This window comes from Acanthopagrus latus, chromosome 15 (genome assembly GCF_904848185.1).
Source record: "Acanthopagrus latus isolate v.2019 chromosome 15, fAcaLat1.1, whole genome shotgun sequence".
Taxonomy (NCBI): domain Eukaryota; kingdom Metazoa; phylum Chordata; class Actinopteri; order Spariformes; family Sparidae; genus Acanthopagrus; species Acanthopagrus latus.
This window is the reverse complement of record NC_051053.1, coordinates 26,084,663-26,103,148: the sequence shown is the minus strand read 5'-3', so window position 1 is coordinate 26,103,148 and position 18,486 is coordinate 26,084,663. Positions and strand designations below refer to the sequence as shown.

The 18,486-nt window shown below is 45.1% G+C and overlaps 1 protein-coding gene across 15 annotated transcripts in view; it reads right to left on the bottom strand.

The window, feature by feature from the left end:
• Positions 1-16,282, bottom strand: part of atrnl1a (attractin-like 1a) — a 221,588-nt gene extending 205,306 nt beyond the window's left edge. For 6 of the 15 annotated variants that reach the window (XM_037124442.1, XM_037124447.1, XM_037124445.1 and 3 more), the window contains exon 1: positions 15,300-16,278. In XM_037124442.1, the coding sequence (XP_036980337.1) occupies positions 15,300-15,535 (236 nt within the window). In that variant the 5' untranslated portion in view covers positions 15,536-16,278. Of the gene's footprint in view, positions 1-15,299 lie in introns of all 15 variants that reach the window. The other 9 variants (XM_037124453.1, XM_037124444.1, XM_037124452.1 and 6 more) reach the window with 5 other exon arrangements.
• Between the last annotated feature and the right edge of the window lie 2,204 nt (positions 16,283-18,486).

Below are 18,486 nucleotides of genomic sequence, written 5' to 3'. Positions count from 1 at the left end.
GCGCTTCCCTTTGGAGGCTTTTCCAGGGCACAGCCAACCGTGAGGAGCCCCCCGGGGCAGACCCAGAACGTGCTGGAGGGACGGCATATGTCATCTGGCCTCAGAATGCCTCAGGATCCCCCCCAGGAGGATCTGGAAAGCGTTGCTGGTGAGGAAGGGAAGTCTGAAATACCTTGCTGAGCCTGCCGCCACTGCAACCTGACACTAGATAAGCACAAAGAAAATGGCTGGCTGGCTGGATCGATCGATAGGAATGATAAAAGTTTAGCTGAATTCTGCTGCTGTTGTTGCTTCGAGACTTTTCCTCCCAAGAAAATAACATGATGGCATCAGATGTGAAAGCAAAGAGCTCTAAAACAACATGTGTTTTCTTTAATCGATCGGCCTTTCTGAAATATTGAAAAAAAAAAAAAACCTACATTTGCAAACGTAAATCCATGTAAATCTAATTATCAAGTGATGAGGTTGGCATATTTGCTTTCAGTGAAAACAGGGAGTCCTTTCACAAACAGGCTTGTTATGAGGAATTACAGGCTGCGGTTAAAGAATGAGCTACTGTCTGCCTGATGAGGCATTTTACATCAGCTGGCTCGAAAACAACCTCTAATTATGATTCTACAATCTGATACTTTAACTTCTGTACTGTCTTTACTTGTTTCCACCACTGACTGTTGCACATATTGAACATCCGTGTAACTCCTGCTTTGATATGACGCCTCTAAATGAGTCGTGTGACTGTAAAAGGAGCCAAAAACATTCTTTCTTCAGAAAAACTGCTCGGTGACAGAAATCTTCAGCTGCCGTTTGATGTTGATGAAGTCGGACGGCGAACATTTTTCACTTGGAGATAGAAGCTTTTCTGTCTTCTGTTTCGTGACACAGCTCAACAGTGCGTGTGTGTGTGAGTGTGTGTGTGAGTGTGTGTGCAGAAATAGAGCCTTTATTACAGTCTGACAACAGGCTGCTCTATTATTACAGAGTTTGCACCAAACCCAAGCAGGCCACAGGCTGATTATACACTGTGTCCTGCAGCCAGCAGAGGTGTGTGTTTGTGTGCATTTGTCTGTGTGTGTGTGTGTGTGTGTGTGTGTGTGTTTGACTGTGTGTGTGTGTGTGTGTGTGTGTGTGTGTGTGTGTTTCTATGCATGTGTCCGCCCCTGTGGTGAGCCCCATCACATGTGGTCTGCATTAAAACGCTATTGTGCGTTACAGGCGCTGTATGGCGTTACCATGCCGACCGGAATCACTATCCCATGTTGTGAGCCTCTCGGTCATATTATGGGATGGGCTCCTGTACACTCACAATCCCCTACACACCACACCCAACACAGGCTTGCTAAGGCCTGAACGCTCTCCAGCACAAGGCGTCTCTTACATCGACCCTCGCACACGAACACCAAACAGAACAAGAAACAAAAGATAACGGACAAAGATGCTTTAAATCTTATGAAACTTGTGATAATTTAACTTCTGTACAATCGGGTTGTTACGTGAAAATGTTCAAGTTCGCAATAAAGTTTTAAATCAATCAAACATGAGGCGGTAAAAGTGAATCCACAGCGATAAGAACGCGGTGCATCTTACGGAGATCACTTCTAATCTCGCCCAGCAGCTGACTAGTATTCCACAGACGACACCGACTGTCACAGCATCCGTTTCCTAACCTGGAATTTCTATCCCATTTTCTGCCGTGCTTATGAAGTCGGAGAAAAGTGGGAGAGTTGAGTTGCATAACCCCCCCGGAAAATTAGTCACACAGAAACTTCTCCTTCATCCTCCTCTACAGTTGAACAGAAATTGGCACCGTCTTAAACGTCTCCCGTCAGCGCTCGAGCGCCACTGGATGTGTGCTGCCGAGGTGTGTTTGCAGACAAAGTTAAGTTGTAAGTTTGCAAAACAATTCAGGGGAAGTTTCAAGGAAAAACAAAACCACATTCTAAACTGGGACTGAAGGACGTAGCTCTGTCCAGGGAGGAGGCGATCGCAGTGGAAGCTTTTACAGCGATGTGAGGCGCAGTCAGCTCAGTCGCCAGGATAAAACGTTGACATTTAATGTTTCTGCAAACCACAGATAAGTTCATTTGTAAGTGTCACAAGCCTGCGTACTACACTGACATACACACTGTTAAAAGGCTGCCAGACTAGTTAGACTCTGTGTGACGCCGCTGGAAATCTTCAGAAAGTCCTCAGGGACAGTTTCCATTTGTTGTGGATATTCTGGGTGAAACATCTCTGTGTTTGTGTTGAACAAAGTTGGTGTTTTAAGCGAAACATGATGTATTTCCAACCCTTAACCTTGTTTTGTTTTTTCTCATTGAAACTAATCAGATCATGAGCACAGTGCTGCCAAAATATAAAACAGAAAACTGGACCTAAAGAGATGTAGAGTTGCAACACATCTGTGGTTGTTGCAGACGTATATTTCCAACACCTACCCTGGTGATTGGTTTGTATTTGCAGTGGGTCCAACTGAGCTTTCAGATGTTAGTTGTTCTTGTTGCTGAGAAGCCGGAGCTGTTGTTCCCACGGATAAAAGTTAAAAACATCATCCGAACAACAAACATCCAGGATAGAAGAATGTGCGTGGGCTGAATCGAGTTGGTGCTGGTTGTGGATTTGTGTTCAGGCATTCTGTCGGTTTAGTGGTAAAGATGCTCTTGTTGTTGTTTCGTCTCTGTTTTTGGGTGTTTGTTTGTGAGGGATGCAACTTTTGATTTTTTAAAAGTGGAACAGGGGCTTCTTGCAGGGCTGATACTGACAACGATTATTAGAAATCAAGAAGACCGAAAACCTATATTTGCAGTAAAAATTAAGATCTTTGTTTCCAAATTTCGAACTACTTCATACTTCCTCTCCACCGCAGTAATTCTGATAAAAGCTAATAATTGTGGCATGTTACCAATCAGATATTGTTCTGGGCAGGACGCTGTGTGAGAGGATGCTGCATCAGAGCCAAAGTAGCACATTTTTATTGGCAATGACGGAAAAATCAGACTCAGAGATGCAGTCTAGAACATAACCGGTACATAACGTCACATCCTTTGGACCTGCAGAAAGTCCAAACTGAGTCCTTCACAGAGAAATCCTCAGTCCAGCAGCGTTAAACAACTTCAACAAATCGTCAAGATACGATCCGCTCAGACATGACCAATAAAAAAGCGATTAATATGTCTACATTGACACAAATTGTTACGTAGAGCGGTTTTCACTGTTCGTACCGCCTGAACGTAGCTTCTGCCGGGCTTTTTCTTGCGTAACAGAAACAGACAGAGGACTGTTTTCCCTAACAGCATGGAAATGTGTGCGGCTGTGATCAGAGCTCGAGGGAGAGCGGTGTGAAAAAGGCCACTTCCTCCTCTTTTTTTTTTGGGATCTGTGAAGGTTTTTGTTGCACCACAGCCACCAGAGAAAACAGAGACAACCCACCACATGTCTTATCCGGCTGACGGACATACGATATGCGGCTCAGCATAAAGAAAAGTGTACAAAAACCACATCTATGGATATCAGACACATTGACTGATAACTTGTAACGAGGCCTTTCTTAATAGTTTGTGTTGACACGTTGTTGTTTCTCTTGAAGTGCTCAGAAACAGAAACAGGTGTAAAGAAGCTGCCAAGCTCGGTAACAGCCTCAGGTGATGCTGAGCACAGCTGTAACAAACATGAAGCTCCGTCCACGCCAGCTGGCAGAAAGTGACAGAGGAGGCACAAAATGACTGCTCGGCCTCAGGCGAAGTGTGTGTATTCACCTGCTACATCTGCACGGCTTCCTATCACACACACACACACACACACACACACACACCAACACACTCCCTGTTGGCTGAGCGAATGGTGTGAACATCACGTCAGAGGCAGAAGAAAGAAAAACAGAATAAAAAGAGGGCTGAGAGTTACAAGAGAACGCGGGCAAACAACCAAACACGAACACAAATAATCCAGGCCCTGCACTCGCCATCCGTACAGCCACCCACCACGTGTGATAAACACACACACACACACACAGAGAAAGAGACACAAACACACTCAGAAAAAAACACAGACGTTATGCTGAGGCACAGAGGGAAGCGGAGCTAGCACATGCTTCACTGATGAAATCACTTGCTAGAGAAAACACAGTTTGGAAGCGAGTACGGGGGGAGTGATACGTCTTTCTATGGGCGGACTGCAGGAAAAGCGTATGTGTGTGTTTGTGTGTTTGTGTATCTGCAGGGACACACGGAGAGACATGAAGCGTGCACAGAAGCCGAGATGAGAAGAAGAAGAGTGAAAACAAACTGAGAGAGGAAGGTCTGAATCTAAAAGAGATGCTCCCTGCCAGGACAATACCTCCGGCCTCAGCAGAGACCCAGAAGATCTCCCACACACAGTCAGCAATCCATACCTGAGCACACACACACACACACAGACACACACACACACACACACACACACACTTCTTAGACAAGGATAATAATGCTGCTCTTTCATTTCCATGGTTACTGCTCATGAACAGGTCAATTCTCACTCACATTCTGGTCAAAAGTTCAAGGACAGACAGAATCGAGCTCTCCACTTCCTGCCGTTCCTCGCAGCAATAAAAGCCCTCAAAGAAAGGAACTGCTCTATTTGACGTGTTGGGAGTGAGAGCGGGCTGAAACACTGAAGGGCTTCAAAATGTTCGTACCAAGTAGTTCTGAGAAAGAGACGTGATCACAAAGGTACCGGTCGAAAACTGAGCAACGTCCAACACAAAAAGAAAAAGAACAAAAACAGTTGCATGATGATGATGATGATGATGATGATGGTGATGTAATTAATTACATTCCACCGCTGAACTGAATCAATAATCAATCATCACAGTTAAGCGACACCATCGTCGTTTCACGCCAGCTTGCCGGTGGCAGATGAGCCAACAGAGAAGCCCTCAGAGTCGAGACTTTCACGACAAACAAAGAAGAGCTGCGAAAGAAGCAAAGAGAGAAGAGGACCGAACTGTTGACACAGATTTCCTGAACAGGCCTTTGCTGTAATTTTGGGAACAAGAAGAGACTGAAAATACGTGAAGCTGCAGTCAAACTGTAGGAACTGATCGAAATCTGTTCGAAATCACTGAGAACCGCTTCACGTTTAGGACTTCTATATTATTTCTTACTTATACAGTAAAGGAAATACGTTTTTTAATGTTAAGCTCTTACATTCAGCCAGACGCTGTATCACACACACACACACACACACACACACACACACACAATCAGGCTCTTGGACAAAGAGCCAGGCTAATCAGCCAACTTTGTCCTCTGCTATTCTCTAATGGAAGACGTTTTCCCTCAACACTTGTCTAATTATCCTGTGATGGAGGGACGCTGGACTTTACCACAAACACTAATCCGATTACTGACAGAAGAGGTAAATGTGAGCGTGTCTAATGGCGCGCGTACACTGTACACTCGCCGCCAAATGACTATCGATCCCCCCGAGTCTCGTGTGGGGCATGACAGAGAGGTTGTGACATCATCACTGTGAGACAGAGGTTTTAATGTATTGGCCAGTTGTAGGTTTAAGTTATTGCAGCCTGTCTGGAGCCTCTGGTGATGTATTCCTCCATAATCTCTAAGAACCAAAGAGGTCAGTTAAGTGGATGATGTGTTCCCTATTCTTTGATTCCAACGTGGGTCCAAACATTTAATTTTCACCCTTTTACCCTCATGAGGACGTCCATTAACCTCAAAGGAAGAACCGACGTGATTGACGATGCTCAGCATCACACTGAGGAGGTCTGTTAACCAGCCTTTAAATAAAAGCTGTTAAATCAGCTGGATTGCGATGACGTTAATGTTGGAATTAATGTTTCTCAGATGATGAATCTGTCTGTGTCGTCGTCTCCTCATCACCCTCATTTCCCCCGTCTTCCTCCTCTTGTATTGTTTTCTTGGTAATACAATTTATTGCTGCACAGTTGAAAATATACACGCATACATTCTAACAACTACACACCAGCACATTGTATTCATTATAAGTTGACCCTCTGCTGGGCCTTCGCAGCGGGCGCGTCTGAAAAATGTATATTTCAGTTGGTTAATAATGTGATCATGACAGGACGAAAACGGCAGAACTGATCTCGTTATTCACCTTCGGAGAGCTTAATGGATGCAAGCGTGCTCTGATTTAGTGACTCAGTAATCGCCTTTGTGGGAAAACAGTGAAGTGTATTTTAAACTCAGCGGAGCCGGTGGAAGTAAACACGTAGACGAGCAGCCGCAGGCGGAGCGGAGACGGACCGAACACAGATGTGGTGGAATTTAAGGAGCAGAAGACTGAAAATACTGATTACTTAAATCGAAAGTCGAGGTTCTGAATTGAATCCGTTGAGTATCATGACAGTATGGAACTGTGAGTGATAAGCCCAGAAATACTTTTTAGAGGAAAAGCTCATCAAAAAAGACACTTGCAGCACCGGTCCTCATCAGAACACACTTGTTACCGGGCCTCACAATTATTCTGAGGAAAACCCTGCACGATATTCCCATTTGACATGAAATTGAGTATAAATATTCATACGTTGAGACACAGGCACTATTCTCCTCTGTAGACTTTTTTTTTTTTTAATGCGGTTACAGAAACGTTGTGTCAACCGGGGACTGACTGTCCCACGACGACCGTGTCGCACGAAACAAACCTCCGCCATCTCTCTGAAGCTGCTGCAGCCTCGGGGAGAAACACAGGAGGGTTGTGATTCATGTAATACACCCACCCATCCAACTGTGAGCGCGTGTGTGTGTGTGTGTGTGTGTGTGTGTGGGAAAGCATGAGAGCGTTCGTGAGGGAGGAGCATCGAACGGCCATCTGTCCAGTGTGTGTTAATCCCGCTATGATGAGAGTGAAAGCAAGGGCAACACACACACACACACACACACACACACTAAACACAAACACATCCTACAACTCAGCACAGCACAGTGGCAGTTCACGCGCTGTGTCATCATCAATGCACACTGCCTGAGGCTTAAACACACATAATCACACACACACACACACACACACACACGGGGGGGTTGAAGCCCATGTCAGCAGATGATGACTGCGATGTCAGAAAAGCACTCCACTCTGTCTCCACTCAGCCCGTCTCTCACCCGTGTGACTATTTTGTCCCTGAATGGCTTCCATCACTTTTCAGGCGCCGCCGAGTCGTCAGGGTCGATCGTCACACTTCACATCTGCGACTCTCTTTGCATATCTGCACTGTAATCTACCGTTAACATAATGAGCGTGCTCGCTTTTGAGATGCCGTGGGGGGTTTTTTTTGATCTTTTTTTTTTTTTAGTTTCTCAGAAAACTAACATCCGCCTCCAGGCTCAATTTGGTTCGATATTGTGCCGCGTCAGTCAGGAATTAACAAGTTCGTCCTGCATTCGCACTTTTCCAGACGGCTCAATATAAAAACAGCTTGTACAAGAAAAATTCAAAAATTGATGTGTTCATTAACAGAACATTTTGTTCAACTACATTTAGCTAAAATTCACAGTCGGACGATTAAGCTTCAGCTTGGGCTGAAATTGAAGACTTTCTTTGTTGTTTAGACACGATGAGATAAATATAGAAGGATTTCAAAGAGGGAGCTCACAACAACAGCAGCATCGAGTAACGTCCACACATCTGGGATTTGCCACTGTCTCATTTCGGCCCTGTGAATCTCGTGACTGATGTCCACGCCGGATGATTTCGCACCTCACAAATTTCACAGCCAATTCTCCGTGCCGAGGAGAGCGCCCTCCCTTTATGTGGCGAGGAGGGAGGTATGGAGGTTGATGTGGTGAAGCACATTACACTTTAATGTGGGACACCAGGGTTCACTTCCTATGACAGACTAACAATTAATGTTTAGCTTCTTTAAAAAAAAACGCGATCTCGCCCTAACCTTGACCATACTGCAGATCCTGGCAGCAAAACACGGCCGCTGAATGGTCTCGTAGTGAGATTCTTGTCTGGTTAACATGCAGCTGAGCTCCAGAAAAACACACAGTACATATTATCACTTCCTCTCCTTTCTTAAATTATTTCTTTCACACATTCTATTTGCCTTTTTCACACCAAAATCTTGCAGGGGATCGTATATGTCATCAAGTCCTAATCAATAACATTCACGTTTTGGCCACAGCTGTCAAATCATCGCGTCCATCCAGATGTTGTCTTTCCATCACTAGTGACGCGACCCGGCATGATTCCTGACTGTACTTGTTCCCTTGAAGAGCTCCAGATTTCTTTACTGTCACATTAAAACATCTTCGCTCCTGACCCGGAGGAGCGCTCACCTTATTTTTTCTTTAAGATCTTTCGTCTGTTGATGATTTGATGAGACCGACTGGCTGACTGTGACGGTGGCTCTCAGCCAATTAACAATTATAATTATCAGAGTGCCTCGGCTCTGCCAACCAAAACCACGGACCTACATATCAAAAGAAGCTGGACGGTCACTGTCTCTTATTCTCATTTGAGATGCTCGATCAATCAGGACTTGGGTCGGGTTCTGATAGCCGGTTCCAATTTAGATCTCCTCTTTAACTGATGAAATTACCTTTGTTCTGTTTTTATAAGTAAACCAGCTACAAAGCAATAATATCAGCAATATAGAAAAAACTTCTGAAGCATCACTACAGTCCAGTCTGTGTTTCCCATGAGGCTCGTCATGACATTCGTACTGCTGCCACACACACATGATGAACCGTAATGGGCCCCGACGTCATGTAATAGGATTTCGGTGCCACCATAACATCCAAACTGCCCTCCACAGTATTAGCAGGCAGATTAAATCAGACATGTAGTGGAGGGGTTTAATCCAAAACTATAATCCCATTTTGGAAATAAAAATAGCGCTTTATGTATTTATATGCCTCCTTTTCTGAGGAACGGGCAGGTAAAGTAGCGCCGCGTCATGTTAGTAACTCCTCTGACTGAACACGAAGCGATGGTTAATTTATAAATCCCATCTTGCAGAGTGTTGTCTGAACTCTGAGTCGCCTCGGTCCATTTATCAGGCTCCAGTGTGATAAATACAGCTCACTCGGCTCCAGCTGAGAGGCAAGAACCTCCATTGTGAATAATATTTCATTCTTTTCTTTTCCTCTATCAATTAGCACCATCAACATCCTTTTCCAGAAACCCCTCCTGCTGCATCTCTCTGTCGGGAGATACAGAGAGTCAAAATGTTTGATCAATGCGAGTTCATTTCACCACAGCCTCGAGTATTTCTGGCTGCTTTGCACTTAGCATGCAAGAGACAAAGTGAGATTAATGCAGCAGTTTATACTTGCAAAACCTTCGGCAAATACGTTCACTTTGATGTGCTGCATTAGGCGGTCTTACGTTGAAACCGGCAGACGGTAGCGCCACGTCGGCGTACGAGTGTTTCACGTCCGCCTCGCCGCCGCGAGGTTAAACGAGGATAAACAGGTAACCCATTTAGTTTGATGAAAAGCTTCTACCTGAGAGTGCTGCTTCACCGCCGCGGCCGACAGCCCTGAACGGGAGCGAGTGTGGAGACTTTTATGATTTGTTCCTGTTGATGCTGCCAGGCACCTGACTTATAAGACACTCCTGGCTGTGTGAGAAGCCACGATATATTCCCACCTGGAACTCCTGACTCAGTACTTTAAAAACAAAGAAGGAATTTTATGATCGCAGATAATACAACCACAAAAAAAAAAAAATGTGTTCAGAAGTTCCTATGCAGCTGAAAAATGGACTTGCTTTACAACAGAAACACAACCCCCTCCTAACTGAATGACTGATTGGTGTTGATTGCTCCCAAAAATAAAGATACATGACCATTCCTACAACAATGTGAAGCTACAGCAGATGGTCGTTGGTTAAAAGAACTGACTTTTAGTTTTTTTTTACAAGATACAAACAGCAGTCTCCCGAGGGAAAGTATTCACCAACGCGTCAGCCGTGGTTGTCGTATGAAGCTGCTTGCACAGATGACCCGCCGTCACCAACAAGTTCAACACGAAACAATTAATTTTCCTTGACGCTTGCTGCTTGAGGACCTTGATACCCAGAACGTGTCGAGGGCATTTAGTTAGTCGGATGTAAAGAGTGGCCTCACCAGAAACTGAACATCAACACATTCACAATAAAAGACACCTACGTTTGTTCAGAGGTAGCCTGAGGATGTGAAGTCACATCATACTGATGCCACATTCACATCGTCTGTAGTCACATCTTAGGTTAGCTATGGTGAGCAGAAGCATTAAAAGGCCTTGGAAGAGGACAAATGTGTTGGTGTTATTGGAGAACATCCCTATGATATGAGGACTTGTTGGACTATGACAGATCCTGGTAGAAGCACACACAAGGCTCAAAGGGCCAGGTGGAAAAAAAAAATCAATAATTTAATTTCAGTAACAGTAACATGTTGAAAAATGTCCTCAAGCTCCATCAATGCCTGATCAACTACTGTCCTACAAACACAGCAAAGACTGTTGCATGAGAAGACGAACAAAGGTGGGAGAGAAAGACGGAGAGCAACACTCCACATCTCCACATTATCTCATGCTGTCACTCAACGCTCCAATATCTGTGTTTGTGTTCGTGTGTTAGCGCTTCATGTGTGAGAACAAGAAAGACGTTGTTGTCTGGACAAAGAAGCCGAGAGCAGCAGGAGAAGAAGAAAAAGAAAACAAGAGAGAGAGAAAGAAAACGCTATTGGATGACAAAGTGTGAGACTGTGGACCAACGAAACGACACAGAACACCAATACCTTAAATCAATAGCCAGAATCTGCTCCCTATTTCTGCTTTATTGGATCTGTCTGTGTGGATATGAGACACCACAGCGCGCGCGTGTGTGTGTGTGTGTGTGTGTGTGTGTGTGTGTGTGTCCTGACTGCACTCCAGTGACCACTGAGGCTTTTGGTATTGAGTATTTTCAGGGCACAGCAGTGATATTGAAGCACGGGTCCTTTTCTCTGCTCCACTGCTCTCCTGTCCTGTCCTGTCCTCACTAATAGATACAGCCGCTGTGGCTACAAGTTCTGTAGAGGCTTTAGAAAAACACAACTACCAGGACAACAGCGAAATCTCTACGAAACTGCTGTAGATTCACAATCCACCTCAAGCAGCTGTTTTTCTGACGGATTACGGCAATTTATGATAAAATTAGGTTATGTTTAAGCATGTTTTCATGAAAAAAACAGAAAGGAAGGAATGCTACAGACTGCACTGGGGCCAGATGTTGGTGTGTTTAGCATAACATCTGTATCCAAAGCATAGACGCACATACACATTCAGCTTTCCAGGGGCCAAACATGATGCTGCAACAAAGAAGTCCCCCATATGTCACCGTTCCTTCAACTGGTGCTGCACACAATAGAAGAGGAGGTATTATTCAGCTCGCGGATGTTGTCATGGTTCAGTAAACAGCGACTTGTTGCCTGCAGCTTTTCATCTTCATCCCTTTTACTAATTACCTGCAATACTTAAAGCGATGCACAGCGAGAGTTGTTGTTGTCGCTAAGCTTTGTACTTTCTGCAGATGCACCCGCGTAAAAAGCCTTCGAGTGGTTCGCTGGAACTGTGTCAAATTCTGTTTTCCACCTGAACCACAATGAAGCCAAAGAGCGATTTAATTTCAGCCTGATAAGACGACTGAAGACGGATACAGAAATCAGTGAGGCTGCTACTTGTTGTGCTAACGCAGGTGCAGACAAGTCATGATTACCTGATCGTTAAGGAGAATTAGCAGGCAGGTGGTTGAGATTAGCGTCCAGTTCACCATCACCCCAGGTTACTCCTTCGTCAGGGTGCACGCTGCACGTTTCTCTGTTGTTTAAAACTCTTATTCTATCTGCTTGGAGGTATTTTTCTTGAAACCTTTTCTCCCTCCATGTTCTAACACTGTTCATACAGAAGAACACAATAACCAGTGAGATGAGCTGAAGCGTCTCAGGAGGCTTTTTTCCTGCATTGTTTGCAAAAAAGAAAATCGCTCCAATATAGATTTTAGGCTTCACAGTTTGTTCGTCCTCATCAACTCCACCTTGCAAAAATTCACTGTGTTTGCTTGTGACAACTGTTCGGTATCAGTGCACACTATCAAACCACGAGGCCGCCACAAGAAGAACAAGCTTGTCCGTGACGTGTTGTTCTTCTTTGCTCCGTTCACCACCTTCACACCACGATCACATCGACTGAGAAATCAATAGAATCCTCCAGAGAGCAAATATAAGACTGAGGTCCTGCCACCTCTCTGTCCTTACCTGTGCAGAGCAGGCTGTAGGTGATGGTGACAAGGTAACAGCATCCTCCCTGGTGGCTATGACGGGGGATTAATGCTACAGAGCGAGAAGAAAAGATGGAGGAGGCGATCGCTCGAGCAGCTCGATATCAGGGACGCACGATGTTTACATTCTGATGGAGGTTTTCTGATTGTTATCTTGCGTGGCCTCTCGTCTGTGGCCTGGTCGTCTTGGATCCACACTCTTCACCAGATATTCTCTCAATGAAATATGTAAACTGTGATACTTTTTTTTTTTGTTCTGTTCTGTAAACATCTAGTGCATGTCGGTCCATCCAGGGAGAAAGATCCTTCCTCTGTGGCTCTTCCTCACGTTTCTTCCATTTTTTTGTCCCCCGTTAAAATGTTTGTTTTCAATTTAGCGAGTTCTTCCTCAGACAAATCGAGATGCTGTTCGCTGCACGGGTTGTAAATCCCACTGAGGGTTTTGTGTTTGTGGCAACATAAATGTAATCTTGTTGACTGCAGCGAACCCATAAATACCCAATAAAATAAACGATAGTTTCACATTCTTACGTTAGCTGCTACGTGTTGTAGCTTCTCTCTACGCCGCCACACTTGCACGACTCATTTCTGTTTTTTCGAGGCTGCTCTCATTCCACCATTAACGGTGTCGGTACCAGAACAGGAGGATCCAGCTCTGACTGGACAGAGTGGGTCTGTGAAGACGTCAGGAGACACGTTCAGCAGCAAAACACATTCATCGGCCGTCAGTCACTAAAAGACACTTGTTGTTAAAGTAAACCTTGAAAACTCCACGAACACACCTGAAGAAACCTGCAAACCTCGCAAAACAAAAACCACAAGCAACCCACAATGCAACACTCGGCAGGAGCTGATGTAACCCCAGAGCACGCCCCATGAAAAACACTATTTGCTGTTGTTAATCATCTTATTCTCAAATATACGATTCGAATATATCGTTCTCACACGTTAGGCAGCTCTTTCTGGCAGCAGGTCCAGTCAGACAACAGTTTTGAAGCTCCAGGTGTCTTTATTTAGCATTCAAGCAGATTTTTTTTCCCATTTTATTAAACTCTGTGTCTCATAAACCAGAGAGGAGACGCTGGCTCGCGCTCTCAGCTGTGTGCAGAGCAAACACGCATCATCGGTTCTCCTCTGAATTTTCAAAGTAACGGATTGGCACGGCTAACAAAACTCATCGTTTTTGAGTCCACATTCTGCTTACAGCTGGACATTATCTTCCAATGCATTAATGTGATTGGTTACGTGCCTAAACTAAAACAAAAAAAAAGTCAGGTTAATCCTTTAAAAGAGGAGGTGACGTGAAGGTTGGATGACAGGCTGAAGTTCCTGCACTGCCGTCGTGTTCGGCCTCTACCTGGGTTTCTGGATAAAAACAAAGAAGCACACTCAGACATCAGGGGCGAGATATCAGCCATGCAACTTTCTGATTTATTTTTAAAGAGCCGCTGCTCGACGGCAGCCCTCAGCAGGCTTTTTAAGCCTGTGTGTAGTACTCTAAAGTGACAGTGAGAGAGAGGCAGTCACTCTGCTCCATTCACTCTGAGCAGCAGACAGCAATCTGCCGTCTGGCCATTAAAATTACATGCTGTCATATTTAGAAAAGCGTTATGCACTCATATTTGAATTGAACCAGTTTGAACCTGTGCGGCTACATACGCGCCCTCACCTACAGCATGCTCATGAACCGAAGAGAGGTTTAAAAAGACGCCGATGGTCACCATGAAGAGACGAAGTGAACGTCCTTTATGTGAAGAGACGCTGACTGAATGTTCAAATTAAGTCACTGACATCCAACTGAGATATTTCACTGTTATTAGATGGTAGAAAAGTGTCTTTATAGCAAAGCCTGCTGCATGAAATTCAATAACACTGGTCAGGGTTGAAACCGTCGTCCTTCTGATGGATGGACAGCCGCTCTACCTGTGGAGCCTCGACACCCACTCACACCGAGTGAGGCTCGTATTTATCTCATCTTCAGCTCTCACAGTCCAGGTATTAAAGTATTCAAGCTGTCGAGTACCTACCTTAACCTTAACCTGTACACTTTACAGCTGTAAGCATACTGTCTTATTGTGTATTAATGTATATGACCGACTGGTGCAACATGGCCGGAGAAATACCGTCATACTCATCACCATCATCTCTCTTTTTGAACCAACAAATGAACAAATTCTTAGAAATCCTGGATGTTGCTCACTGGATCGTGCGCACACGTTGTATCGTCCTCTGGAGATTTTGTGTTGTTGATACACTCAGACAAATAAACCAGCTTTTGGAGAAAAAAAAATCCTAAATAATGCATCAGCCTGTAAAAGTACAGGAGAAGCTGACCCAAAAATCAGTCTGAGATCTCATCACCTCTGTGTGGATGGAAAACTCAGGTGAGGATTTGAAGTAAACGAAACATTTCTGGAGCTTCGCAGCGAAACGAGCGTGCACAACTGAAGGAAATCCGAGAAATCAAAGTCTCCTGAAGCTGAGATGTTTCAGACTGATTTGAAAAGACGCCGTTTAAAACCCTCGACACGAGATCAAGCTCACGCAGCCACAGTGATGATGATGATTTGGGATTTAAACATGGAGTAAATGATGTCTGTTCAAATCAATCTGGGATCTGTGAGGACTTGGATTACAGCAGATGAGCTGTAAGGAGCCATTTTATGTTTTCTGGGTTGTTTTTTTAACGTTTTCCAGAAACGTTTTGTGGACTTTGAAAACATCACCTGACTCTCCATCTGCACTTTTTGACTAAATTTATCCTTTAAGGCGCCTGATTGATCTTCACCGGGCTGTGGCATTGATCGCCCCTCATATATTGTTGCAACAGAGCCAGGCCACATCCACAGACAGAGATACTGATAATTGACTGTTAGTCGCTGATCAGCAGTGTTATTATGGGCTGTACTGGATCAACATGGACGTCTCTAACCTGCCATTCACACAGATTAGAGAGGAGCGCTGGTTCAGCCCCCTGCTGTCAGCCTGGGGCGCAGCGGTGCAGGTAATAACCGGACAGGTAAACAGTTTCCACTTACTTGAATCTCCCCTGACAGTGCTGGCACTGATCCCCGACCCATCCGTGGTCACACACGCAGGTCCCGTTCATGCACTTCCCAGAATAACAGCTCTTATCGCAGGACTTGGACACGGTGGAGCCTTCCGTGTGGAGCACGAGGTGCAGCATCACAAACACTCCCAGGTACGTTCTCAGCGCGTCCCGGGCGCTCCACCTGGACGACCTGGTCCAGCTGCACAGGTGGACATCATCCATGATGGAACTCGACGTGCGTGTGTTTCTGAGGAGCACAGACTGTTTTCTTTTTTTTTTACTCTGTGAGGAGGTGTGCAGTCATCAGCAGGCTCTCAGGTAGCCTACCTGTACCTGAGGAGAGGACGCAGGAAAACAGTAATTACGCGCCGTCAGAACATGCCGAGCGGTGCGGTGCGGTGCGGTGCGGAGGCAGCTGCGGGACAGGACAAAGGCATGAAACTTTCATGGAAAAACAAAAAAAACCCAAAACAAAACAAATACGTCTGATTTTCGCACACTCAAATCCAATCAGACCCTCAAAAAACACAGAGAAGCGTGTTTCGACAAGTCCAGCGAGATAAGTTCCTCCCGCGCTGGTCGGGGCTCGGATGTAAACACGAGACCGTGACCGGATGATCCTGCCTCCCCGACAGACGCTGTAATCCCGGGGATGAAATGAAGCAGATGAAGGCGGCAGAGAGCTGCTCTCCTGCCGGATGCTGCCGAGCGAAACACGTCCTCCGTCCCGGTTCTGGTGTCAGGAGATGCGACAGCCGCAGCTTCTCTGTCTCCCCGGAGCGCCGCTCCTCCTCTCTGCTCTGTCCGTCCACAGCTGCTCTCTGACGGGGGGAAGCTCCTGCACAAAGCCCCGAGCATGAGCAGTGCGGCCACGCGGTTAAAGGGGCAGTTCCCTTTAAAAAACGTCAAAGCCATGCAGCACGGACAGCGTGCAGAGACAAAGACAGAGACGACTGACCTGACGTCTGCTCAAGAGTCACACACCAAACTACAGGGCTGGAAATAATAATGCAGTTCATGATTTATTGTCTCCAGGGTCTTTGCTCAAAAGCACTTCAGCGAGCCGTGCACGTGTCATGTCTTCCCACTGTCTGCTCGTTTAAATAACCATTTGTCATGTTAGATAAGATGATATATGTCTATATATTGTTGTGTGTGTTCATACGAAGACTCTCTCCTGCACACACACACACACACACACACACACACACACACACACACACACACACACACACACTTGAGTTGTTATTATTAAGATGAACCACAGGGAATAAACCTGCAGCTAGATGTTTGATTTCTACTGGAAGACTGACTGAGACAACAGCCTAATAAAAATATAAATAAATCAGCATCCTCATTAAAGCCATTAGAGCGAGTCTGGTGAAGCAGAGAGATATTACTGTGTGTCTGTTCATCAGCAGCCAGAAACAAGAAAAGATCCACTGTCTCAATGAATTATTATTATTATTATTATTATTATTATTATTATTATTATTATTTTTCTTTATATCAAACATGAAACAATAACTGCTGGTCTGCTGATTTCTCTGTAAGTGAACTCTCTGGTTAGCATATTAGCCAACTCTCCAGGGATTCACATGTGTATCGGACATGACGTTTCACATTCAGTGCTCATTAGCAAACGTTCACATGGAGATGAAGAGAGGAAGGTGCTGGTGTTGTTACAGCCGACAGGGCAGCCGAACAGGCGACTGCAGTTTGAGTCAGTGGGGAGCGTTTTAAACCAAACGTTGATGTTTTCTGAATCCAAACCAAGTAGTTTTTGGGGGGATAATCCTAAACAGAATATAAGCAAAGCGTTGTGACGAGAGAGAGAGAGAGATAACTGAACTGAAACAGACGTATAGTAGCAACAGATATATACGTTAAAGTTGAGGTAAGTTTGAATTTGTGGTGTTTGCTGTGGTTATGCTGAAACATACTCACGTAGCTGACTAGCTGTTGATTCTGGTGACTGGGTTGAACTAACATGACGGCAGTTTGACATGTTTCACTTGCTAATGTCAGCATTTAAAGCGGCGCTAGTGGCCGAGAACTGAAGCAGTCTTCTTTTGTTGATTTGATGATTTTATTGATGAAGTTGTGATCGAACTGCACAGGAGAAATCATCACAGCCGGAGACGACGTATTGGAAATCCTCGGTCACATCTGTATTGACGACAGCCGATGACGCACGCGGTTCTCGAAGAGTTGTCCCATTTCACACGGGAGATTTTAACCACTTGTAACTGAAGAAGTAAGACTGGAACTTGGGTGTGTGATTGGGTCCAAGCCATGTTCCTGTGTTGTGCACGTTCACGCCCAGGGAGAGGGTGCGCCGACTCTGAGGTTTCCTTACAGGCACACTTCAAACAGAGGGTTATTAGATCTACTAGTTTCCTGATGCCTCTGTTACCAGCCAGCTAACTAGCTATCGTCACATTGTTACTGCTGATTTGTGCACGACATTCCCACAATTTGTCATATTTAATTGTTGCGGTCAAATATTTGAAATGGGAATCGACGTTTGAGTGTGTTCATCAGTCGCAGAGATCAATCACCGATCGATGAACACGGACGATAATTACACGAGTTGTGCAAGAACGCATAAATCAGACTTCTTTAGTTTCTCCAGTTTGATTCAGATGCAGCGATGACAGGAACATTAAAACCAGACTGACACAGCAGGGGCCTAATTCCCCAAACTGTCCTCCTGATTTATAACTTTATCTCACTTTCAAGGCTTTAAAAGACACACAGATATTCGTCGGAGCCAGGCGGTGCTTTTTTGGAAAACAAAGCCAAGATTTGCATCTGTGCTCCCCGAGGGCTCACAAAAACATCCAGCGAGCCAGAGGACGATAATCCTCAAACCAGAAGACACTCTCATGTCAGGGAAAGATATTACTCTGCCGCCGCAGTGTGATGAAGACAATCACAAGGTTTCCATTCGAAATATTGATTTGTAACAGCGACGCGTCTGAGCAGAGAGCTGCTGGTATATCACAAGCGCAAAGTGCAAAACACAACACAACACAACACAACACAACACGGTCTTTACGACTTTGTTACCCAATCGAGCTCCAAATCCCCGACTGTCCTCCCAGATCACTGTTAATGTCCTGAAACGCACCACAGCTGCGTTCAGTTAACTTTGGGAACATCAGCAGCTG